This window comes from Orcinus orca, chromosome 14 (genome assembly GCF_937001465.1).
Source record: "Orcinus orca chromosome 14, mOrcOrc1.1, whole genome shotgun sequence".
In the NCBI taxonomy this organism is placed as follows: domain Eukaryota; kingdom Metazoa; phylum Chordata; class Mammalia; order Artiodactyla; family Delphinidae; genus Orcinus; species Orcinus orca.
In genome coordinates this window covers 56,402,539-56,427,608 of record NC_064572.1, presented here as the reverse complement: position 1 = coordinate 56,427,608, position 25,070 = coordinate 56,402,539, and the positions used below count along the sequence as shown (strand labels likewise).

General features: G+C 40.1%; 1 protein-coding gene across 8 annotated transcripts in view; it reads left to right on the top strand.

Annotated features, from left to right (window-relative positions):
- Positions 1-25,070, top strand: part of CPEB3 (cytoplasmic polyadenylation element binding protein 3) — a 178,237-nt gene that overhangs the window by 19,576 nt on the left and 133,591 nt on the right. For 5 of the 8 annotated variants that reach the window (XM_049696525.1, XM_049696524.1, XM_049696522.1 and 2 more), the window contains exon 2: positions 9,387-10,411. In XM_049696525.1, coding sequence (XP_049552482.1) covers positions 9,398-10,411 — 1,014 coding nt within the window. In that variant the 5' untranslated portion in view covers positions 9,387-9,397. Of the gene's footprint in view, positions 1-6,401; positions 6,554-8,967; positions 9,157-9,386; positions 10,412-25,070 lie in introns of those variants that run through there. The other 3 variants (XM_004279396.3, XM_033404883.2, XM_033404882.2) reach the window with 2 other exon arrangements.

Sequence of the window (25,070 nt, the reverse complement as noted above, 5' to 3'; positions counted from 1 at the left end):
GGAACTCAGCTTCCTCTGAGGTAGGAGGAAAGCAAGTATGGGTGGGGGTGCAGATAAGTTTGTAAAGAGAGGGTGGGCAGCTGAGAAATTGAGGAAATTACTGCCTAATATCCTGTTTTCTCTTAGAGACAAGGTCAGTAAAAAAGCAGGTGAAGTTTTGGAATTGCTACTTTGTGGCTAGGAGGTTTTTCATAAAATTGCTGAATGAAATCAAAACTAATGGACAGAGAGTAAAGAAACATAAAGAACCCCAGGTGCTCTTCAGAGTGCCCACCAAACCATACCTGACTCACCTGGCTCCCCTTTTGCTCCCTTTCTTTTGCTCCGTTCTCAAACAGTCTGATCTAGAATTGCTTAACAGGTCCTTACTCAGAGGAGGTGGACTTCCTGCTAGTAAATTGCCTTAGGCTTTAAGATCTTAAAAGCTTTCTAGATTACTTAGGGGATATCTAATTTACCATGGTTGACCATAATGACTTTTCCTTCCTTAGGCTGTGAGGTCTTTGAAGTCAAGGGATTTAGGCTTTTTTTCATCTTTGCACTTAGTGCCTCTAATACAAGTCTGGCACATAGGAACGCCTCAGTTTATTTCTCTAGCTTAGATGACCCAGACTTAAGGCTCCCCTCCCTATTTGGCCAGATTGTGCTATTTTTTCCTCTTTACTTTAGAGAAGATAGTTAACCTTTACAAATACATGTATGTTTTATAAATTTAAAGAAAGTATAACAAAAATGTAGAAAAGTGCAAAAATCATGTGGTCCGTTTTCTGAATTTTTAAAGTAAATACACTTGTGTAACAGTGTCCAGTTCAAGAAACAGAGTAGGGACTTCCCTGGTGGTCCAGTGGTTAAGACTCTGCGCTCCCAATGCAGGCGGCCCGGGTTCGATCCTTGATCCGGGAACTAGAACCCGTGTGCCACAACTAAGAACCTTCATGCCACAATTTAAGACCCGGTGCAGCCAAATTAAAATAAAGAAAAAAAAAAAAGTATCACCAGCATCCCTGCAGCCCCCCCACCTTTTTTTAACATCTTTATTGGAGTATCATTGCTTTACAATAGTGTGTTAGTTTCTGCTTTATAACAAAGGGAATCAGCTATACATATACATATATCCCCATATCTCCTCTTTCTTGCGTCTCCCTCCCACCCTCCCTATCCCACCCCTCTAGGTGGACACAAAGCACCAAGCTGATCTCCCTGTGCTGTGCGGCTGCTTCCCACTGGCTATCTGTTTTACATTTGGTAGTGTATATATGTCCATGCCACTCTCTTACTTTGTCCCAGCTTCCTCTTCCCCTTCCCCGTGTCCTCAAGCCCATTCTCTACATCTGCATCTTTATTCCTGTCCCCTGCAGCCCCCTTTTATATCCCCCGTCAATCATTATTGCTCTGCAGAAGTTACCAGCATGCTGCCTTCTAGCCCCATAAATTAGTTTTATTAGAACTTTATATAAATTGAAACATATAGTATATACTCTTAGGTGTCAGGCTTTTCACTCAGTGTTGTATTCATGCAGTTCATCTAGGTTGTTTTATAGAGTTGGCATCTATTCATTGTCTTTGCCTTATGATATTCCATTATATGACTCTATCACAGATTTACTTATTCAGTCTATTGTAGATGGATATTTGGGTTGTTTCCAAGTTTGGGCTATTATCAATAATGTTGTTTTGAACATGTCTTTTGGTGAACATATGTTTGCGTCTTTATTGGGTATATATCTAGATGCAGTATTGCTGGGTCATAAGGTGTGTGAATGTTTGCTTTAATAGATCCTGCTAAATAGTTTTTCAATGTGGTTGTATAGTTATACTTCCATTAGCAGTGTTTGAGAATGAGTTGCCCCACATCCTTGTGAATGTGTGGTATTGTCTGCCTTTTCCAATTTTAGCCATTCTGGTTGTATTTTTTATTTCTTTGATTATTAGTGATGTAGAGCACCTTTTCGTGTGCTTTTTGGCCATTTGAATATCTTTTGTTAGAGTCTCTTGCCCATTTTTCTTTGGGATGTTCACTGTTATTAATTTGTAACGGTCCTTTATATATTTGAATTACAAGTCTTTTGTTGAAAAAAAAATATATAGCATATATTTCTCCCATTCTGTGATTTTTCACTCTGATTTTTGTTAAACAGATGTTCTTAATTTAATTAGTTTATTAAATTTTTCCTTTATAGTTATTGCTTTTGTGACCTGTTGAAGAAATTGTTGCCTGCTCCAATGTCATGAAAATATTCTTTTAAAGGCTTTATTGTTTACCTTTTACATTTAGACTCACAATCCATCTGGAATTGATTTTTGTGTATGGTGGGATAAGGATGAAGGTCTCTTTTTTGCCATATGGTTATTCAGTTTACTCCAATATCCTTCATTGAAAAGACCATCCTTTCTTTACTGCAATGTTACTGGGTTTTTTTTTTGGGTTTTTTTTGCGGTACGCGGGCCTCTCACTGTCATGGCCTCTCCCGTTGCGCAGCACAGGCTCTGGATGCGCCGGCTCCGCGGCCATGGCTCACGGGGCCAGCCCCTCCGCGGCATGTGGGATTCTCCCAGACCGGGGCACGATCCCGCGTCCCCTGCATCGGCAGGCGGACCCCCAACCACTGCGCCACCAGGGAAGCCCTGTTACTGTTTTTATAAATCTGGTCACCATGTTACAGGAAGGGGGACCCCTTCCAGGGCCTAAAGGTGGGCTCTTGTCTAACGCTCAGAAATGAATTGTCCAAGGAAACACATGCGCTGACAAAGCAAGACACTTTATTGGAAAGGGGAACCAAGGCGGAGAGCAGCAGGGTAAGGCAGCCTAGGAGAACTGCTCTGCCACGTGGCTCGCAGTCTTAGGTTTTATGGTAATGGAGTTAGTTTCTGGGTTGTCTCTGGCCAATCATCTCTGGCCCACAGTTTGACTCAGGGCCCTTCCTGGTGGCGCGTGCATCTCAGCCAAGATGGATTGCAGCGTGAAGGAGTCTGGGAGGTGGGTCGTCTCCTCCCTCTTTTGGCCCCTCCCGAATTCTCCCCGTTAGTTTTCAGAGGCAGCACCATGTTCCTTATCGGGATCTCTTGTTGTGAGACAACTCAGGCAAGCGGTTATCATCGTGCCTGGCCAAGGTGGGTGGTTTTGGTCCACAGTTCCTTAACAACTATACATACGTGGATCTGTGTCTGGACTTTTTGGTCCATTTGTCTATTTGCTTATCCTGTGCCAATAACCACACAATCTAATTATTATAGCTTTATAATAGGTCTTGATATCTGGTGGTGTAAGTCCCTCTAGGTTTATTTATTTTTTGCCACCTAGAGTGTGTTGGCATCCTTGCCTGTTGCATACAAATGTAAATTTAATTCAACAAATATTTCCTGAATACCTATTTATTATGTGCTAGGTACAGTGATAGATGTTGGGAATATAGCTGTCAATAAAGATAGGCCTGGTCCTTTCCTTTTAGTTGGGAAAGCCATTCAAATGAAGTGAGATGAGAAGAGGGCCTAGGACAGAGTGCTGAGGAACTCAATATTTAAAGTCAGTTAGCAAAGAAGACAGAGAGAGAGCGTGTGTGTGCACATGTGGGCAAGCGAGTAAAACCCCAAATGTAAGAAAACCAAGAAAGGACAACATGAAGGAAGCCGAGGGAAGAAGGTATATCTAGAAAGTGTGGTCAGTTATGTCAATGTTGCTGCAAGGTCAATCAAGATAAGACTAACAAAACATCCTTTAGACTTAGCTCTGAATGGCTATTGTGAACTTAATGAAGCAGTTTTTGTGGAGGGGTAGGGTGTGTGTCTTTATTAGATTGTAAACTCTTAGATGGGAACAAAGTTCCTTGTTCATTTAGTGCTTAATGAATGTTATTTCATGATAATAATCCCGTGATCTGCATACTGCTGAGCATCACAAAGGGCCAAAATTGTGCTCTATTTTATAACACTTCTGATTCTGGCAGCTGATGAAAAAGTAATTGCTCTTGTAAATGGAGGATAATTTAATACTCAAACCTTGGCTGTTTTATTTATTTTTATTTTTTACATGAACTTTATTTATTTATTTATTTTGGCCGCTCTGCGCAGCATGTGGGATCTTAGTTCCCTGACCAGGGATCGAACCCTCGCCCCTGCAGTGGAAGCACTGAGTCCCAACCATTGGACTGCCAGGGAAGTCCCAAACCTTGGCTGTTTTAGATAGTCAAAAACTATGCTTCATCCATCCATTCATTTATCCATTTATTCACTTATCAGCAAGGGTACAGGAAGCAACCACCAACTACCTGGGACTCACAAGCATTGTGCTGGAGATGTAAGTAGGGAAAGAAAGGAAAGAAGGAAGCCTAGAAAAATGTATTTGACCCATGTATATCTCAATGAATTAACTTTGCAAGTGCAATATCTATTTTTACAGCCTTCCATGACTATTCAAAAGGGGCCTATTGTTAAGCTTTGTGACCTAAAGATAAAATTTCAGAAAATGCTTCCTTTTTGGTTAAATAAAAAACAAGATTTCAGTAGAGAAGTTCTTTGTCTTTGTTAGGGGTGCTCCTATAATTTATTGTTTGCTTGGTATTTACTTACACCTTGGTATATATGTATGAGTCATTTTCTTTTAAATTTGAGTGCTCATTTTAGGAACGGAAGAACAGAGATAGTTCATTTTCAAATACAATAAAATTATGTTAAGTATGGGCTGTGCTAATTATTTATTGTCATTTATCAAAGGGTCAGAGGCCAAAGTTTATTTTTCTTCATTGTGAGAATTATTAGTAGACCTGTACTTGGGGTCAAGTGGATTGATAAATGCCCAGGTAAACCATTTTCAAGCACACCTGCATAACTTAAGAATTTCTACTTTACCAGTAGTCTTGACATATTAATTTCAAATAATTAAAAAAAATCTATTTCTTTTTTTTTTTTTAAATCTATTTCTTAAAACAAGTCTTTATAAGAGTTTTATGAGGGAACTTTTTTTTTGAACTTAATTGAAGTACTTGAAAATGTAGAAGTTTGGTAGGTTAGGGAAGTATTCAGGAATAAGATTAGCCATGAGTTGATCTTTACAGACTCTGTAAGGAATATGGTTAGTATAGCACGTTGGCAGAGGTAAAGCTTTCTTTAGGAAGGTAGAAGAAGAAAAGAAAAAAAGGGGAATAGACACTGAGTTCACGGTAGGAATAAGAAGATAATTTATTTAGTTCTTTTAAAAAGAGCTTTTGGCAGATTCATTCAAAATGATTTTTTCCTCTTAAATCGTTAGTTTTGGTTTTTTCCTTAGAAATAACTAGAAACAAAGACTACTAACTGCTGCAAATTGGTAGTCTCTGGTCATACTACTTTAGTTGTAATTGGTGAAGAGGGGAAATAGAGAAATAAGACAGTTTTAAATGGTGCTTAACATTTTTAGTTCTAAGTCCAATCAGCATAATCATCAACTGACATTTACTCTGAACCTCTTGGGTGAATGGCACTGAACCAAATCCCACAAGAAATAATATCTTCTGCCTATGTGAGCATACTGGTAATTGAACTATTGCTCTCAGAAGCTATAGATAATACCAGTTGATAAGATGTTATGAGATTCCAGCCTTGGAGTTACGAGGTTAAGATAGGAAAAATGTACACCGGAAAAAAAAATTTTAGATAGAAACTGTATCTACTTTCTGTCTTGAATAAAGAAATCACTGCCCTATACAGTGAAACTCTAAACATGTCAAATATTTTTTTAATGTTTAACCAAACACTATTTTAGCTTAAAAGAGTTGAATTTTATTTGATCATTGTATGAATAATGCAAGGTAAACTTTCATTTTGACAAGTAAAATAAGGAGGTGAGTTGATTTCGAGCACATGAAGTAGAATCTTGAAGTAAGTGATTTGTGCCTTCATTTCAAATACAAAGAAATCTTGGTGGATAGATAAGATGTCAAAAATTTGTGACTGAAACCTATTTTTAACCTGACCTCCAAGGTTTATATCATATTTAATATTAAGGTACTTTTCATTTTATAATATTAAGCATGTGTCTTTTAAGTATGGTCAGATTTTAAGTATCTTTCCCTAGTAGTCTGCCTCCTCCCTTCCTTATTCCTCCCCACCCCATCTCTTTTGCTGTGGTAGGGTTCCTATTGCTGGCTACCCAGTCATTACCATTCTAATACCATTTAAGGTAGCTCTGCTGGGTTTCTTTATTTTGAGTCCTAGAATCCAGTTTCTCTTTTAACCTGGCCTCCTAAATCAGTTGACAAATCGGTTTATTTTCCCCCGTGTTCATCTTAACAACACGTGATTTAGATTGGTTAGGAAGATACAATGTAATCGGCACAACCTCTTTCCCGTGGAATCAGTATTTTGGAGACTTCCTCCTTTCCTAGCGGAACATTCTCCAGTCGGGCAGCGGACCTAGCTAAGGACTTCAGCCCCCACAGTTCCCTGTGTGCGCATGCCCTCTCTTCTTACAGTTGTCAAAGTGCTCTTGCCAGAGCGGTCACATAATCAACCTGAAAGAAGAAAATAAATACTGTACACTTTTTAATTTTATCGATCCTTAAAAACTGGACCCTCAAAGGTAACTGCTGCTAAGAATTTGTTACTTGAGATTGGGTGATTGCATGTAGAGGAAGATCTATTGTGTGTGGGGTGGGGGGAGGGGAAGGAGGTATCTATTTCTCGGACTCTGCTGTAAATAAGAAAAAAGAAAAAAAAAACCCAACAAACAAAAAACCCACCCAAAGGAACAGACTGTACAAGCAGTTACTGACATTGCATATTAACTTTGTAAATGTTATTTTCATCTATTGCTTATCTTTTGTTTAAAAGGGTCTTATTTATTAAAGATGGGTCTTGACCTTGACAGAGTGAATTTATGCAGGCAGTGAAATTCATGTCTTTAAGAAATGTTGAAAAGAGAAATGGGTGTTCCTGGTATGATAAAAAAAATTTAATTTAATAAATATATTAATATTACTTATAGCCTTAAAATATTCTGAGTCTAGCTTACTTTTTGGCTTTTTTGCTATAGTACAGCATTAATTTTTCCACCACAGATATATAGTTTAAACTGAAGGCATTAACAGAAAGCATTGATACAAGCATTGGAAAAGCTGAGTGATATTAAAATTCTAATCAAACGCATATTTCAGCCATGATGATATGGCTGTTGTAAAGACAATTCTAGCACACTGGAAGAGACTCAAATCCCAGATTATAATGGTTTACTGCAGCACTGCTTAAACCAAGGATGAAAATGTCTCTTTCTGTGTCCATTTCCTTTGGCAGCAATAGAACTTTGTGCTGTTGTGAATCCAAGCTCTGCTTGCTTCTTTGTCATATTTTACAATACTGATCAAAGCCATTATTTTAGATGAAGGGAACTGAGGAACACAAAGTCAATCTTAAGTAGGTTTTATTGGCAGTAGCTGGCAATTTGTGATGTGTATTATATTGGGTTGGGTTTTTTGGGGGTGGGGGTCAGGGAGGGAGGAGTAGAAAGGAGAATAAGGTGGCTGTGAAGCTTTTCCTCGAGCCCACTATTTTGTCTATGTATTAAACTTTGAAATGAAAGATTAACCATTTTAAAGATACTCTTTAATAAAACAGTAGAACTACTTTTAATCCCATTTCTTAGTCTGACATATTTTGCTTAATAGTTGAGAGGGGAAGCACAGACATTTTCTAACACATTTATCTTACAACATTTATTATCGTGAGAATGTCCAAAGACAGAACTTCTGTGTGTATCTGAATGCCCTTTACAAGTGTCCTGAGAAAGATGCTTTTCCAAGTATCTGAGTTAACTAACTACATTAAACATATTAATAACTTTGTTGCAATTATACTGAATCATCATCTAAAAATAATTGTATATTTGGTCATATGCTCCTTGAACACTTCAAAATACTTGTTTTCAGGGTCTTAGCACTGTAATATTCATATATTTAAAACAATTAATGTGCTCTAAGGGACAAGCTAACTCAGTGATAACTACGTATATGGAAATCTCCTGGTTTTGAGCGATGACTATTTTCATCCTTGAATGATAAAACATGCTGTATGGCAGAGGTGAATATAGCCCTTCTGTGCGAAATGGAAAATACCATACTCTCCTTATATGGCTAAATGAAGCAGTGATGGCAATGCACTATAATTACAATGTATGAGAATTGGGGACTTTGTACTATGCTATTTTTAACACGTTAGCTAGCATTTGGTAATTCAGGGTCTTCAAACCATAATCTTTCACTGCTAATACTAGTGATAAGAGAATGGATTCTAAATTTGCCAAAGTCTTGTGACCAAGGCAGTAGCAGGAGGATTCAAAAATGAAAAATCTGGCAACCCCAGAATTATCTTGACTTTCTACTTAAATCTCAGGGATTTTTTTAAAAGCCCCGCCCCCACCCCATCGCATAGTCACAGTCCCCCGCCCCCTCCCTCCGTCCCTCCCTCCTCCCTCCCTCCGCGTCTCTTTCTCTCTCTCTCTCTCTCTCTCTCTCTGACCTTAAATCCAACCAGAACATTTCTTCACTCTGCGGAGAAATTCTCAGGCTCCTGTTGAGACCTGAACCACTGAGATGCCAAAAAATCTCTTGTGAGGCAGAATTGGAGACGAGAATAAGCAGAAAAACCCTAATCCTTAGAGTAACAAGAAGCAAGCACTTGAAAATGTTTCAGTAGATTTTTACCTCTTTAAAAACAATGTGTTTTTTTTGTTGTTTGTTTTAATGTCTCCTAACAAAATGGAGTAGCTGCAGCTCCTGGGAGGCCAGAGAATGATTGTGCAGCTGAGTCCTCCTCCTAACAAATGCCAAGGATTTCCTCCCTCGTGGTTCGCTGCTGCTAAATGAAACAATTATCGAGGCAAGAAGGCAGTTTGCTAATCAAGGGGGTTAAGACTTCTGTTTCTTTAAAGTGCCGGAGCGGGGGTTAGAAAGGGTCGTGTGCGGTGTCTTTTTAACCTTGCTGAAGGACGCAGCAGTATTTATTGACGTATGCAAATAGCTAGGGGAGGGTGGTGCTTGGGAAAAAACAGGAACCAGAATCGGTTTCTCATTGCAGGGTGAACGCTCTGAGTTCCGGTGAAGGGAAAAGAGACGTGGCGAAATTGCCGTCTTTCTGTCTTATAAGCACATCTCTCACTAATACAGAAAAGGAACCTAGACATCAGAAAGGGTGAAGACGCTCTCAGAGTATTTTTAGAGACCTTGCATGAGCTCCCCCCCCACACCCCCCCTCGCTCCCCCAGCCCGACCTGTTCTTCTAAATGGGAGATTATGGATTTGCATTGCAATTGGCTAATAGCGGTGGCACTGGATTTTCGCAAGTAAAACACCCGCCCGCTTCAGCAAGGGGCATTAACGAACACATTGACAATAACGCGTCTCTCTTTTTTCCCGTTTCAGCTGCGCAAACCATGCAGGATGATTTACTGATGGACAAAAGCAAAACCCAGCCCCAGACCCAGCAGCAGCGGCAGCAGCAGCAGCAGCAGCAGCAGCCCCAGCCCGAGCCCGGCACAGCCGAAGCCCCGTCCACGCCCCTGTCCTCAGAGACCCCCAAGCCGGAGGACAGCAGCGCAGTGCCGGCCCTCAGCCCCGCCGCTGCCCCGCCGGCCCCCAACGGCCCCGACAAGATGCAGATGGAATCGCCGCTCCTGCCGGGCTTGGGTTTCCACCAGCCCCCTCAGCAGCCGCCGCCGCCGCAGGAGCCCGCGGCGCCGGGCGCGTCGCTGTCGCCGTCCTTCGGCAGCACCTGGTCCACGGGCACCACGAACGCGGTAGAGGACAGCTTCTTCCAGGGGATCACGCCAGTCAACGGGACCATGCTCTTCCAGAACTTCCCTCACCACGTCAACCCAGTCTTCGGAGGCACCTTCTCCCCGCAGATCAGCCTGGCGCAGACCCAGCACCACCAGCAGCCGCCGCCGCCGCCCGCACCGCAGCCCGCGCAGCCCGCGCAGCCCCAGCAGGCGCAGCCCTCGCAGCAGCGCCGGTCGCCCGCCAGCCCCAGCCAGGCGCCCTATGCGCAGAGGGGCGCTGCCGCGGCGTACGGTCACCAGCCCATCATGACTAGCAAGCCGTCCTCGTCCTCGGCTGCCGCTGCCGCCGCGGCCGCCGCGGCCGCCGCCTCGTCCGCGTCGTCCAGCTGGAACACGCACCAGAGCGTGAACGCGGCCTGGAGCGCGCCGTCCAACCCGTGGGGCGGCCTGCAGGCGGGCCGGGACCCTCGCCGGGCGGTCGGCGTGGGCGTGGGCGTGGGCGTCGGGGTACCTTCACCGCTCAACCCTATCTCGCCGCTCAAAAAGCCCTTCTCCAGCAACGTGATCGCGCCGCCCAAGTTCCCCCGCGCGGCCCCGCTCACCTCCAAGTCCTGGATGGAGGATAACGCTTTCCGGACGGACAATGGTAACAATCTGTTGCCATTTCAGGTAATGCTCCAGTGCACCTGCACACGCCTTCCTTCTCTGCTCCCTTTGCCTTGTCTTCCCTGCCATTTAATAGGCCGTTGATTTGTGTTCTTTAAAAAAGGCAGCGATGTTCAACTGCCCTGCCCTTTTCCAAACCCTTCAGTTCACTGGGGCTGTTCCACGACCGGGGACAAGGGTGGGGGAACACTGTGACTGCTGGAGGAGTCGTATATATGCACCCTGACAAGATAGAAAAGAGCCTTTTTCTTTTAGCTTATTTTTTCCTTCATCGTGCTTGTGCCTCTTCTTTTCACCTTCGACAAGAAAAGCTGCAAGTGTATGGCAGGGTGCCGGCATAGTCCCAGGATGAGTAGGCTGAGATTTCTGTCGTTTTAAGTGGCTACACATTTCACATTATGCAATCCCGGGCTCAGGGTGCCTCCTGAAAGCCGTCCACTCCCAAACAACTCTGGCCCCACTCTTAAAGGGGTTAACAGCCCTTGAGTGTTGCTATTTCAGACAGTTGCATATGCTCAATTAAACTAATGTGAACACATGTGTTTATGTCTCGCGAAGGTGCTGGCATCATTAATAGCGATCAGCATATTGCCCCTGCCGGGAAAATTATGAGTGTGAGATTCCAATAAACACTGGAACTCTATCAGGGACCAGGATGGAAGAGTGGGAATTCTAGGGGTAACCCTTCCTATGTTACCTAGAAGGAGGACTTAGAAATTGTTTTTTCCAGAGGAAAGAGACAATAGGACGCGACCTTCAGAGCCATATTGCAATGGAGACTATTTGCTAGCTAGCGCTGAAATATTTAAAGCTGCAGTGTCCTTCAATTGGGTTATTTAAGAAGACAATGCAGATCAATTACACCATCTGAAACTGGGCAAAGTGAAAGTCTTGCAACTTTAATGAAAAATGAGCCTTGTGTCTTGGTGTTAAATGCCAATGAAAAACCCAGGAAGTGCCCCAGACAAAAAGGTTGAATGGAGTGTCCTTATTCTGTTCTCGCTTTCTGATCCAGTGTATGGCCACATCGGTTGGCAGTGTCCTGGACATCTTGAGTTGGAAAGGGGTGGTAAGGGGGGAGTGTTCACTGGAGGGCTTTGTTCTCAGGTAAACATTCACCCTTCACTTACGAATTGATTTGGCCATACGCTGCGAGGCTCAGTTAAAAAAGAAAAGAAGGAAGGAGAGAGGAGGGCTTTGGATAAGACCCAGTTTGGATCTTTGGATCCAAGGAAATGAAACAGAAATCCTTTGAGCATTGCTGAAAAATGGCAGAACCGACATTTGACAGAGTTAGTTTAAAGCATCAGGTGCAATTGGAGGCTTCATTTTATTGCTCTTTACATTTCAGATGTGATGTTTGGCATGGCTCCCATCCATGAAGGAGGAGATAGGGTTATTAAGAAGCATATGATTCTCTAAACTAAAGCAAGGATTTTTAACCTCAACAGTTCAAGGGGGGGGTCCCTGAAACTCGTAAATTATGTGTATGAGAGTTTTTAATGAGACAGTCTTAACACATTTTTACAGGGGCCTTTCAGGAATGGAAGAGTTTAATATTAAGGTATATTTCTCCCCATTATTCTAAAGTTTGTTTTAATAAAATGAAGAGACTGCACGCTGGGATTAGATCCCTAGAGAAAAGGAGGACTCTGCTTTCTCGAATTTCTTTGTGTGTGTATGTGTGTGTGTGTGTGTGTGTGTGGCGGGGGGCTGGACAGGGAGGTTGCATTTGGTAGGAGAGCCCCTCTTTTTCTAATAGTCCCTCTTATTATTCTGATGATCTCTACCCAAATCCATTCTTAGAGGATAACCTAAAAGCTAACAGGGAGGTTTTGGGCCTGGAAGCTGATAGTGTAGACATCAATTATCTTTTTCTAAGAGTAGAATCTGAATACAACTAGCTTTTGATTATCTCCAGAAATGGGAACTGGAGAGAGATTAAATCCATAAAATTTCCCCCAAACTGATATTGACAAGTTATGTGGGGATTGCCAGTTGTTTCTCAGCAAACCATTTACCAGCCATGCTAATGAGAGCCAGATGGACTGGATTGAGTTTGGATTCTTGTTTTTTCATCCCTGGTAGTGCTATTGAGTAGGGAAAGATGGCCAAAAGATTTGTAGAAGGAGAGATTTAATTGAAAATTGAGCTTTATAAATTTGGCCTCAGGAAAAATTACGTGGACTTTTATGTCTCATTTCTTTTTCTTACTTAAAATGGAGCTTCAGGGTTTTGAAGCAATATTAGAACCAGAGTAGGAGTAACCTGGCTGTGTTTTGGCTTGGAAAATTATCAGACTTGGTTTGTGTTGATAAGCATATTAAGTTTGAAAAAACAAAAACACCTTGAGTCTTGTGTGCAGAATTTTACATGTTTTTATATTTATTTAAATCATTTTTCTACAAAAGAGAAAATAACTTAAGTAGCTCCTAATGACTTTTTAAAAAATTATTTTGACAAATAAGATTTTTTCTTTAAATCTAGGACTGTATTTCATAGAATACCGACTTAATTTTTTTATTTCAGACTCTTTGAGCTAAAAGGGGCTCTCAACAGTAGTAGTGATCTACTCTAATGTATCATAATATTAAAAAAAAAATCCATTACCCACCCCCAGCAGTGCTGCTTCACTCTCTTTTGCCAACCCACATAATAGAATATTTGGAGCTTTACTTCTGTGGTTTATATTGTGAAAGCAATATCTGTATTTGAATGTGATTTTTCAAACGGCACGTGCTTTCTTATGCCCTTCCCTTAATTCTAACAAAGTTGATTGGTTTCTGTGGGTTGGGGTGGCTGCTTCCTTAGGGATTACTTGTATCTAAAAGCCACCTCATTTCTATAAATAAGGAAACTGAGGTCCTGAGAGAAAATGGCATAACTTGGGTAATAGCGCTTTGGCTAGTTTTGTTGATGTGTGTCCTTAACTTCCTTGTAGCTCTAGTGCTGTCAGGTAGACTTCATTTATGTCAGGTTCTCTTTGGGCTCCATTCAAAGGGGCTTACTTATGGAATTATCTCATGAGATTCTGTATCTGGCTCTTAGTGATGTACCATCCACCAACTCAAAAGCAGTGAGGGGGCTTCCCTGGTGGCACAGTGGTTAAGAATCCGCCTGCCAGTGCAGGGGACACAGATTCGAGCCCTGGTCCGGGAAGATCCCACATGCTGCGGAGCAGCTAAGCCCGTGCACCACAACTACTGAGCCTGAGCTCTAGAGCCCGTGAGCTACAACTACTGAGCCCGTGCCCCACAACTACTGAAGCCTACACACCTAGAGGCCGTGCTCCGCAAGAGAAGCCACCGCAATGAGAAGCCTGCGCACCGCAACGAAGAGTAGCCCCCGCTCGCTGCAACTAGAGAAAGCCCGCGCAGCAACGAAGACCCAAGACAGACAAAAATAAATAAATAAATTTATATTAAAAAAAATTTTTTTTTTAAATCAGTGAGGTACCCCACCTGGGGTATCATACATATGCTTCATTTTCTACTTATATAAGACAGAGAAGCTTAGTTAGGTTTGTAAAAGGACTAGAACAGAGGTGTTTTCTATATGTTGTGAATTTCGGTTTAAATAGTGTTGTTGTTCAGAGAAGTTTAGAAGGGACTTTTGAGAGCACCTATTCTACTACTCTGCTCATTTTCCAGAAGAGGAAATCAAAGTCCAAATATGTGAAATGACTTGCTCAAGTTCAGGTGGGTAGTTTCTATCAGAAGCAGACTTTGGAGGCAGATTGCCTAGGTTCACATCTCAACGCTGTCAGTTCCTGGGTTTGTAATCTTGTGCAAATTATGTATATATGTTGACCCTCAATTTTGTCATCTGTAAAATGGGAATAATAATAATTACTTGCTTCATAGGAGTTCAGATAAGAAACTGCATGTAAAGTGCTTAGCACAGTACTTGGCCCATAGTAAAGTACCATATAAATGTTGAGTTATGATTATTGTTATTTTAATGGTGGCCAGAGGCTCTGCGTGATCTTATCTTAGTATGGATTACTGCTTTTTCATCCCATGCAATCTGAAAGACCCCAAACTTCTATGTAATGTTATTTAGTCTTTTTTTTCCTGTCTGAAGGTACCCCCTGGTTACTATAACAACGTGATAATCCACCATTTACCTATGACCTGGGCCCTTTGCTAAGCACTTTACATGTAGTTTCTTATTGGATCTCCTTTAAGGTACAGGACTGTTATTACCCTCATTATCCGGACAAAGAAATTCAGGGTTAGTGCATTTACATTATTTCCTCATCATCACACAGCCAGTAACTGGCAGAGTTGGGATTTGAACCCAGGAGATCTGCCTCCAGAGCCAGTGGACATCAGTTAACAGTGCAGTGTAGAAGGAGGAGACTGGGCAGCATCCGTACTTGACCTTATGATATACCCTGGAGATTGTGTTGTTAAAATATATTTTATGGAGAGGAACAGAGGAAGAAAAATATAGTGCCCATACGTATACTAGATTCAACAGTAGTCAATATATTCCCCTATTTATTTATTTACTTATCTATGTAGTTTTGAATTTGTGTTTTTGGAAAAAAATTCAAATTATATTCTGCTTTCTCTCTGCATTTCTGCCTTTATCCCACCCCTCTTTTCCTACCCTAAATTGAAAGCCACTGTATAGATTTAATATTTTCTGGCATAAGTCTGCTTAAATGAAATTTAGTGTTGATTGTGCTGGTGGGTTATCTATAACAGAGAAAGAAATTCCTTACATGAATTCATGGGAGTATAAATTATTTTGAAAAATAAATATGCCTATTCATAATAAATTTTGAAGAAACATCAGTGTTTTCAACCAGCCTAGGCTACTTCTTTTGGAACCATCTTTTCAGGAAGTAATATAAATTGTCTAGTTTATGCTTGCTTTTGAATAAGGATACTATGACCTAGATTTAAAACTAGAGACTCTTCTGTAGTTGGTTTCTTAACTACTGCTCCAATGCAAAATCACTTAAAGTCCACCCAACTCTACAAACTGTTTCAGAACTTATTATAGCGTGGTTAATATGTATGCCAGCAAAGCCACATTATCTATATTCTATTTAAAAGAGATATTGGTTAGGAAATATTAGAAAGTTTTCTATGCTACTGAAAACATTTATCTAATATAAACTGTTTACTTTAAAATTGCATGTTGAAAAGTACTTAGCTTTAAACTCTTCATGACCTTGCAGCAAGTTGATATAAAAATATGCTCTCAGAAATGTAATGTGTTTAGATATCCTCTAAGACACAAATTTCTGCTTAAATAGCTTTCTCCACTGGTTGGCCTATTTTGCTCTCTTTCAAGGGCTGCACAAGGTGTAATGCTCGTCCATTTGGAAGGTGTCATTGCTCAGGTGGTTTTTGGAGTGTTTTGATCTGCAAGTGTCAAAAGATTATGGCTTCGTTACTACAATATGAAAAATCTGATGCAGCCATGTGGATTTTACTGAGGAAAGGAATGGAGGGGAGTATAGAGTAGTGGACAGCCCATGAAGCTTGGAACGAGGAAGACACTGGTTGAAGCCTCAGCTCTGTCACTGGTGATTGGAGTCTAGTCATTTATTCCATGTTTCTTTTTCCAAGAAGTCTGCAAAAATGGAGAGAGAGAGCGCCTATCTTCTGGGTTTGCTTTGAGAATGTATACAAAATGTTCAAAAAATTAGATACTGTTATGACTCTTAAATGCCTGCCTAACCACCAGTAATTAGACACAGTTTGAGTTTAATAGAGGAAATATTTATTGATAGCTAGTAGTCCAGGATTAAATGCTAGTTGATGACATCTGGAAATGGAGAAGGCCTAGAAAGATGTGTCCAGCAGGGTTGGAAGAGCAATGAAGGGCTCTTTGTATGTTATGGTGACTGCCTGTCCTAGAAAGCCAGTCATAGTGCTCTGAAAGTTAGGGAGTATAGAGTTAGTCACAGGGATGGTGTATATTTGTAACTACCTGCTTCTGCCATGGCTGACTCGCCAATGCAAATGTGAGATTTTGGTAATTCTGGAGCTCCAAAGGCTCTGATTTGAAGTTCCTTTTCACCATTTCCCTGAAGACCATGCCTGACTCTCTGTAGAGGCCAGCATGGTTGTCAGAGATAGAATTCAGTATAGAGGCCCAAGTTTGGATCTTGAGAGTTGAGGAATATAATATAGCCACAGCTTCAAAGTCGCTTTCCTGGGGAGATTGCTGTGCTTGCAGTAGTAGCCAGCCTTAACAAGGAATTTTCCGTAACTGGTCCTTATACCTTGTACGTGGCTTGTTCTCTGGGGGTTCTGTTATGCTTCAGTTCTTTTACATTTAGTTTTCATATCCTTCAGTGTTCATTACAGGTGCTAGGCATGTAAACTTATGTGAAACCATTGTAATATTTTGACTTAACTTGATGTGGAAAAGTACTAGTGAATTAAAATAATTCAATAAATTAGCATCTTAGAATCAACACCACTTTTCTTTCCCCAGAAGCACTATTATATAATTCTCAAAAATAATGATTATATGATATGAATCCTTGTTGGCAGTCTTCAGAGGAGAGGAACAGAAATGGGTACCAAACAGCCTTTGTATCATTTGAAGTGATCATAGAATAAATGTACACAGTACTTTGTGTACTGATATTGTTGTGTGGTTAAGACTGTTGAACAGCCAAATATCTTCATTCTTCAAGTGTTCAAACTTATTTCAAAGGCAAGATTAAATTCAAGAGAAAAAAATGTAACTCCCTATCTTTAGTAATTCAGTGCAACGAATTAAATGGCCAGTGCTACCAACTGAACCAGTGTCTAGAAGTTCATGAGCACTTGGCACTTAGTAGGTGCTCATTACATGAATGACTAAACATTTAAATACAAGTTACTATAGTTTTGTCCTTTCTACAATACAGTATATTTAACATTTTCAAGACAGATTCTCCACTATAGCATTTCTTTACAAGATGTTCACAGAATATGGAAACATAGGTGAATGTACAGAATGTTATAAAGGACATCTTCAATTTGTAAAAATAGAAAATATCTGGCTTTTCAGACTTTATGGACATCCCATAGTTTCTAGGCTGTGAATCTGTTTGTACTTTGGTATGCTAAGAAGTAAGCAGGGTTCTTGCTTTGACATTAGAGATTTTGGCAACCAATAGATGGGAATATTAACTTGTATCCTATGAGTTAAATTTTTCTTTACCTCTTCACTGTTAATCATCTCATTCTTGTGGAGTTAACTTACCCTGTCATGGTGGTCTATTTTATTCCTGTCTTCCCAAATCAAGTTATTAATACTGGAAGTGATCAGAATGAGGGTCAGAATAATTCTTACAATAATACTTAGAAATATTAAGGTGACAATTCTTTGGTCTAAGAGGTTGACAAAGAGTAGGTTATAGTAGGCCCATTCAGCTAGTCATTCGTTTGAAGATTGTGAGATTGGAAAGCAGAGATGTAAAGGGCAAAAGACTTTCTATCTTAAATATATGGTAGAGTTTTGGGACTAGCTAGGGATTTAAATAATTCAGAGGAAACATTTTAGTGATCTGACACTCTAACCCCCTACTCAAAGTCCAGGAGACCCAGTTCTTAGGTTTCAGATAGGCAGCAATGAAAAAGGACAAGAAGTGAGTGTGCCCAGAAGCACCTCTCTTTTGCAATCTGCCGTGGAAAATTTCCTTTCCTCTTTTGGACTAGAGAAATATAAACTAGATATGCAGGGGATTAAAAATAGTGAAGACCAGTGAGGTTTATGAATAAAGTTTGTGGGGAAAGGCTGAGAGACAGTTTTTGGAGCATGAATCTTTTTTTTTAAATGTGTTTGCATTTAATTTTATGGGAAAACTAGTCAACTTTTTGCCACATTGTTGTTTAAAGTGGTTGTAATCAATAGTAGAATCCTGAGTTCAGATACACAGTTAAGAAGGATAGCGTAAGCGGTATTTTTGTTAAGCACATATCTATTACAGGATTCCCTGATCAAAGGGATAGGATTTACATTAAGTATCTTTTGGCATCGTCATTCGCAGTCATAATCCATGTACTCCAGCTTTTGGGTATTGTATTATTTTTGATGTCTTCTCCAAATAGATTCAGCTAACAAATACATGGGACTCTGCATGTCAAGCACTGGCCTCACCCTTTGCACATAAATTATCTTCTTTAATCCTTACACGTTCTTGTGAATTAGGAATTATCATCCTACTTGAGACTCAGAGAATATCACCTGACTAGTAAGGTGACAGGAGGAGTGGAAATGTAGGTCTTTAGACGCGATGTCCAGTTCTCTCGTTTTATTATACCCGCTTGCCTCTTATCACTTATCATCTTTCAGTGTGTCTTTGATGTTGCACTCTTTCCCCAGATCTTCCCTGATTCCCCTCATCCCCCATTGTCTTTATAGCACTCCTTACTGTCTGAAGTGAGCTGGGTTTGTTTGTTTGTTTCTCCACACTAGAATGTAAGTTCCACAAGGGCAAGGACCTTTTTCACTGTAGTGTTTTCAGGGGTTGTGACAGTACCTGGGATATTTTAGGCACATGGGAAATGTTTGTTGAATGTGTTAATGATTTACATTTACAAATGATTGATAAGACACATATTGGTCATTTAGATGTAGCTAGCAACGTAAGAGCAATTTCATTTTATAAACACTTACCTGGCTGCTACCAGAGGTCAGGCACTAGGGATTAAAGCTGAACCATATCTGGTCCTCAGACAGCTCCCTGAGAAACATGAATTAAAATACAGGATGATAAGTTTTATACTTGTGTGTGATATGCACAACAAAGAGAATGTGTACTTGCAGAGGAAGGAATAATTAAATTTGTGTGTGGGGGGAGGGAGGGTTGGGAAGTCTCCAGGAAAGTCTTTTGTAATTTAAAATACTTTCGAAGTTTTTCTGATTTTGAAAGTAATGCATACTCACTCTCTAAAACTTGAGGGAAAAAAAATTGCCTGTAATTCTGTTACCCAGAGATAAGTACTCTTAATGTGTTGGTGCATTTTCTGCCAGTTCTCTCTTTTTTGTTATGTATATGTGTAGTGTACTTTATATGGTTGAGATGATTCTGTGTAAACAATTTTATCGCCATATTTTTTAGCTTTTCATATCATTAATTTTTAAACATTTTTTATTATTGCATAATAGTCCATCACAGGAATCCACTGTAATTTAACAAATTATTTCTGTATTTGGAGGATTTATCTTTTCAGTTTTTAACTGTTAAACATAATGCTGTCATGAACATCTTTGGGCATTTTAAATCTTTATTCAGAAGTGAATGGGTAGGGTTCCATAGACGGACCAGGGCATGGGGGTAGAGGTTGCAGCAAATATTTATTTTAAGCAGAGGGAAAAACAGGGACACAGGTAAAAAACAGCATGGTGTGTTGAGGGAGCAGAAGATTCAGCATAGGGGTGAGGCAAGTGAGAGATGAGACTAGAGATGTAGGTAGGGGCCACATCACAAAGGACATTCCAGCATTTCTGTGCCTTCAACTTTGTCCAGTAGGGACACTGAAGGATTTTTTAAAAAATTAATTTATTAATTTATTTCTGGCTGCGTTGGGTCTTCGTTGCTGCATGCGGGCTTTCTCATTGCGGTGAGTGGGAGCTACTCTTCGTTGCGGTGCACGGGCCTCTCACTGCAGCGGCTTCTCTTGTTGCGGAGCATGGGCTCTAGGCGTGCGGGCTTCAGTAGTTGTGGTATGTGGGCTCGGTAGTTGTGGCATGCAGGTTCAGTGGTTGTGGCACGCAGGCTCAGTAGTTGTGGCTCGCAGGCTGTAGAGCACAGGCTCAGTAGTTGTAGTGCACGGGCTTAGTTGCTCCGTGGCATGTGGGATCTTCCCGGACCAGGGCTCAAACCCATGTCCCCTGCATTGGCAGGCAGATTCTTAACCACTGCACCACCAGGAAGCCCACATTGAAGGATTTTTAAGCTGAGAGCCATTGTAAGGCTTTAATTTGGTGAATGAAGTGATCACATCTTTGTTCTGGAAAGATTATTCTGGGATATGGATTGTCAGGAACCAAACACAGACAGGGAAACCAGTTAACACATAAGGACCTAAATTGATTGAGAGGAAGGGACAGACTTGAGAAATGAATTAAGGGACCAACTGGAGGACTAGTGATTGCTTGGATGTGGGTAATAAAGGAGAAGGAGGAGTTTAGAATGACTGTTCAAGTTTTGGTTTAGGCAGCTGGGAAAAATGATTTAGAGGTGAACAGGCTTAATAGTGGCAGATTAGAATTTTCATGACTCATAAGCCCAGGTGGGTTTAGACTGGAGGAACTCCAGAAGAGAAAGCTATGTGTTGGGAATACTCGAGCAAGTGATTTGACATCTCTTATCCACCCATGCTTTTATATGACTCTTAATGTGTGGGAAGGAAAACCTTATTAAGATAGATTACTTTGTGGACTACTTATTAAAACACTAAATCTGAGAGAAGAAATAACTACCATTCTAAATCAAGAGATTTTTCTGATTCTAGCCTTATTTATTTATTAAAAAATTTTTTATTGTACCCTGAGAATTAGAGTATGTGTTCGCTTGTTAGTCATCTTGTTTATGGGTTACAGCTAGGCATTGCAGAGAACTGTAAGGAATTGCTAACCAATCAGTCATATGGGAGGATCACAGGAATTAAGAGAAATGAGACCTGGCATCCTTTATTATTTAAGTTGAATAAACTCACTTGAGAGGTCAGTGTATGTTATTAGAAGGTCTGAAATATCGCTAATAACGTCTTAGCAAAGTTGAGATTAGACCTTATGGAATTTAGTTCTGCTGTACTAATAAAATGCTTAGTTTTTTAATGGGTGTAAACAGGATGAAATGTTTTGAAGCTTAAGATCCGTAGAGCCACAGGGAGATGAGCTTTCATGGAGCATGAAGGAGAAATGGGGACAGGGTATAATATCCACCAGAACTGTGTGTTTATTCATTTGTATTTCTAGGGAGAGAAGTGGGCTGTAACCTTCATTAAATTTCCTGAGGAATCCATAACTTGAAAATGGTTAAGAATTACAGATGCTGCTACATGGCACCCAGTAAATCTTGAAAAGATTTTTAAAACTTAGGCATCTCATAAAATTTGTCTTTCTCCCTCTTCATAACTCACAGGAATTTTGCCTAACTTTAATTTGAGAGCTTTCTAAAGAGAAGGGACCCAGGACTTCCCTGGCAGTCCAGTGGTTAAGACTCTGTGCTCCCAATGTACAAGGCACAGGTTCAATCCCTGGTGGGGGAACTAAGATCTCGCATGCCATGTGGCGCGGCCAAAACATAAATAAATACATAAATAAATAAAATAAAAACAAATAGAAGGGACCCAACTCCTCGTTCATCTAGCTTTTTCTGGAGCATTCAAATTACCTTTTTTTTTTTTTTTTTTTTTGCTGCGTTGGGTTTCGTTGCTGCTAGTGGGCCTTCTCTAGTTGTGGCGAGCGGGGGCTACTCTTCGTTGCAGTGCGCGGGCTTCTCATTGCGGTGGCTTCTCTTGTTGTGGAGCACGGGCTCTAGGCTCATGGGCTTCAGTAGTTTTGGCACGTGGGCTCAGTAGTTGTGGCTTGTGGTCTCTAGAGGACAGGCTTAGTAGTTGTAGCACATGGGCTTAGTTGCTCTGCGGCATGTGGGATCTTCCCGGACCAGGGCTCGAACCTGCGTCCCCTGCATTGGCAGGAGGATTCTTGGCCACCAGGGAAGTCCTCAAATTAGCTTTTCATCATAATTTTTTGGCATTCATTTCACTGGCTTGCATATATTAAATCATATACTTATAATAACACTAGCATTACAAAGATTAGGGAAAAACCCATCATTTCTAGGTTGACTTGTAACTAATCTGGTAGGACAGAAATTTATAGGCTTATCGGTCACAGGTGTTGAATGTACTATGGGCATTTTTTTATTGGGAATATGGAACTCATGTGTTAATGTGGAAAGTAAATTAAGTAAAGCTTCAACTATAGTAGATGCTTATGTATTTTAATGAATAAATGGACTAGAAAGTTTTGATTAAAGAGAGGGGTGTTATTCCATTTCTGGTATAGGAGGTACAATTAGAAATACTGACTTTCAGAAATTGTAGATATATGTGACCTCCTTTCCTCAAGAGGAACATGTCCACTCTCCCATTCATGTCTTTGTTGTTGCTTTTCCTACTATTGTAACCTAATGGAGAGAGTAGAGAGTAGAACTGGGGGAGAGGGTAGAAATTGGGGGTTTGGGGGGTAGAGGAACAGTTGTTCTAGATCTCAATGATGGACCTGCAACACACCAAGAGAAGTGAAACAGATCTTAAGTTTTTCAAATAGAAACAATGTTGCTATATGATTTAGGGTTTTTTTTTGTTTAGCTTTGTAACCAATTAACTACTTCTAGGCTAGTGTGGAAACCTAACTATCGTCTATTACTTAGTTTCTATTGGTAAAGAGCCATTTTAACAATAGAGCATTTTGGAATACAGTGTCTTTAAGAAGTTATGACATCAAGGCCTGGTAAGAAAAATTGACCAAACTTTTGCCAGTTCTGAACTCTTTTGCAGCATCATATTCTGTATATGCCTCAATTAAAACAGAAAGACTTTTGTTAGTTTGCTCATTTGGGAAGGGAGTTGGCTGGTTTTTTTTTAAGATGACAGTTTAAGTTGAAGCTTCACCAGGCACCTTATTGCCATCATGCTCATTCGAAGGTCAGAAGGTATCTGGGGGTGGGGAAAAAGCTTTAAAATAGTTGGCTCTTAAGCTGCAAAAACACAATCTATCAATAAATACTTTGAATCATTTTACAATGCTGATGAAACATTATTTTGCAATGTTTGCCAAATTAAACTTTGAGTTGATTTTAAGCAGAATAAAGGCAGACTAATTGTGCTAATGTTTCAGGATGCTGCAAAGCAAAACTTGGTGAATGGAAAATTTTAAACTCTACTTTCAAAGGCATTATAAGTTTAGTATCTTAGAAGATTTGGGACTGGGTGGGGAGATTGATTTTTTTCATTTTGACCTTGAGTTCCTCAATATTCCAAAGACATGAGCTCATCTGAAGGTAACAAACTTATTCGGTTAACGTTTTAGAGCTTACTGCCTACTTCCTACATTTTTGCCAGGGTAGATGACTCCATTTGACCTATCAACTTTGGTGTGATCTAGCATATGAAATGTTATTCCTGAACAGCTGTTTTAAAGTTGGTGAATCATCCAGGTATAACAGAAGATTTTCATTTTAAAATACAGTGGGATATTTGATATTCTAATTCTAATTTAGGGCTAGATTCTGTTAAATGTGGAACATAGAAGGAGACTTAAAGGAAATTATAGTTTAATGTCAAAAATATAAGACCTGGAGTGAGGAGGAAAGGGAGAAAGATCTCTTGATAGTGAATATATCCCTTCACACTTGAGGGATGAGGGCTGAAGCAGACAAGGGAGTTGAAGTGACACATTCTGTTAGAGGGACATAAATAATAGAGAATGTATTGAATACTGAGACATCAAAGGACATTGAAAGACAGTGAAGAAGATTTCAACGAAGAGGACAAAGCAAGGTAAAAGGATGCTTCAGCTTTTGTTACAATAATTAAATATTCAAAAAGGCAGCCACTTTATCCTATCCAGGAAGTTAAGCAATTGCCCATTTTATATTCCAGTTTTGTGCAAGCAAGCCATAGGCAAGTAAGCTGACATCAGGGATTTATATTAAAAAGTTTCTTCTAGGGAATGTCAGAAGCAAGTTCAAAACCCAATCTTTTAATCTCCTGTAGCATGATCATAATATTCATGATGCCTCTAAGATACTTCGTTTGTTCTAAACCATCAAAGAAAGATAGACTGTGTATTTAGCATAATTTGCATTGTGTGTATTATTGATTTAGTCTAATGACTTCGCACAATAGTCAGAATTGTAAAAAGACAACCTATGTAGAAAAGATGTGTTCTGTAGATCTGTGTTCTATAGAAAAAGCAGTAGAAACCATCTATACTGTGAAAAATTCTTATATACCCTTTTATGTATTTTCTCTTTATTATAAATCTAGAAATTCATGTATATGTGGCAGTGCTGTTAACTGGAGTTTGAATTCAGTATTTACCAAGTACATACTATGTTCTTGGACTGGTGTTAGGTATTGTGAAATATCTGAATCCTATCTTTAGAAACTAACATACGTGCAACGGAGCATAATAAGAAAGCAAGAACTAGATTGTGTGATGTGTTATTTGCCATGAATGGCCAAGTAGGGTCAAGAATAATTTGTCCTAGAATGCTTTTTTGAAAAAAGTGATAGGCAGTTCCCCATGGTCCAGTGGCTGAGACTCTGCACTTTCACTGCTGAGGGTGCGGGTTCAAACCCTGATCTGGTAACTAAAATCCTGCAAGCTGTGCGATGCGGCCAAAAAAGAAAAAAATAAAATTAAAAAATTTAAAAAGTGATAGTGTCCCGTAGTTACATTTTGAAGGATAGATAGAATTTGATTGGATAGAATGGGAATCCAAAATAAGGAAAGAAAAATGAGCCATAAGTGGGGTTATCGAGCAGACTTTCCTGACTAGAGCTGGGGATTTTTCATCTTACTGGGAGATTGAGGATGGATTGGTTGTTCCTTAGGATTAAAAATAAACAAACAAACAAACAAATATTTTATTTACTAGATTCCACTTGGTTTTAAAAAGCATTTA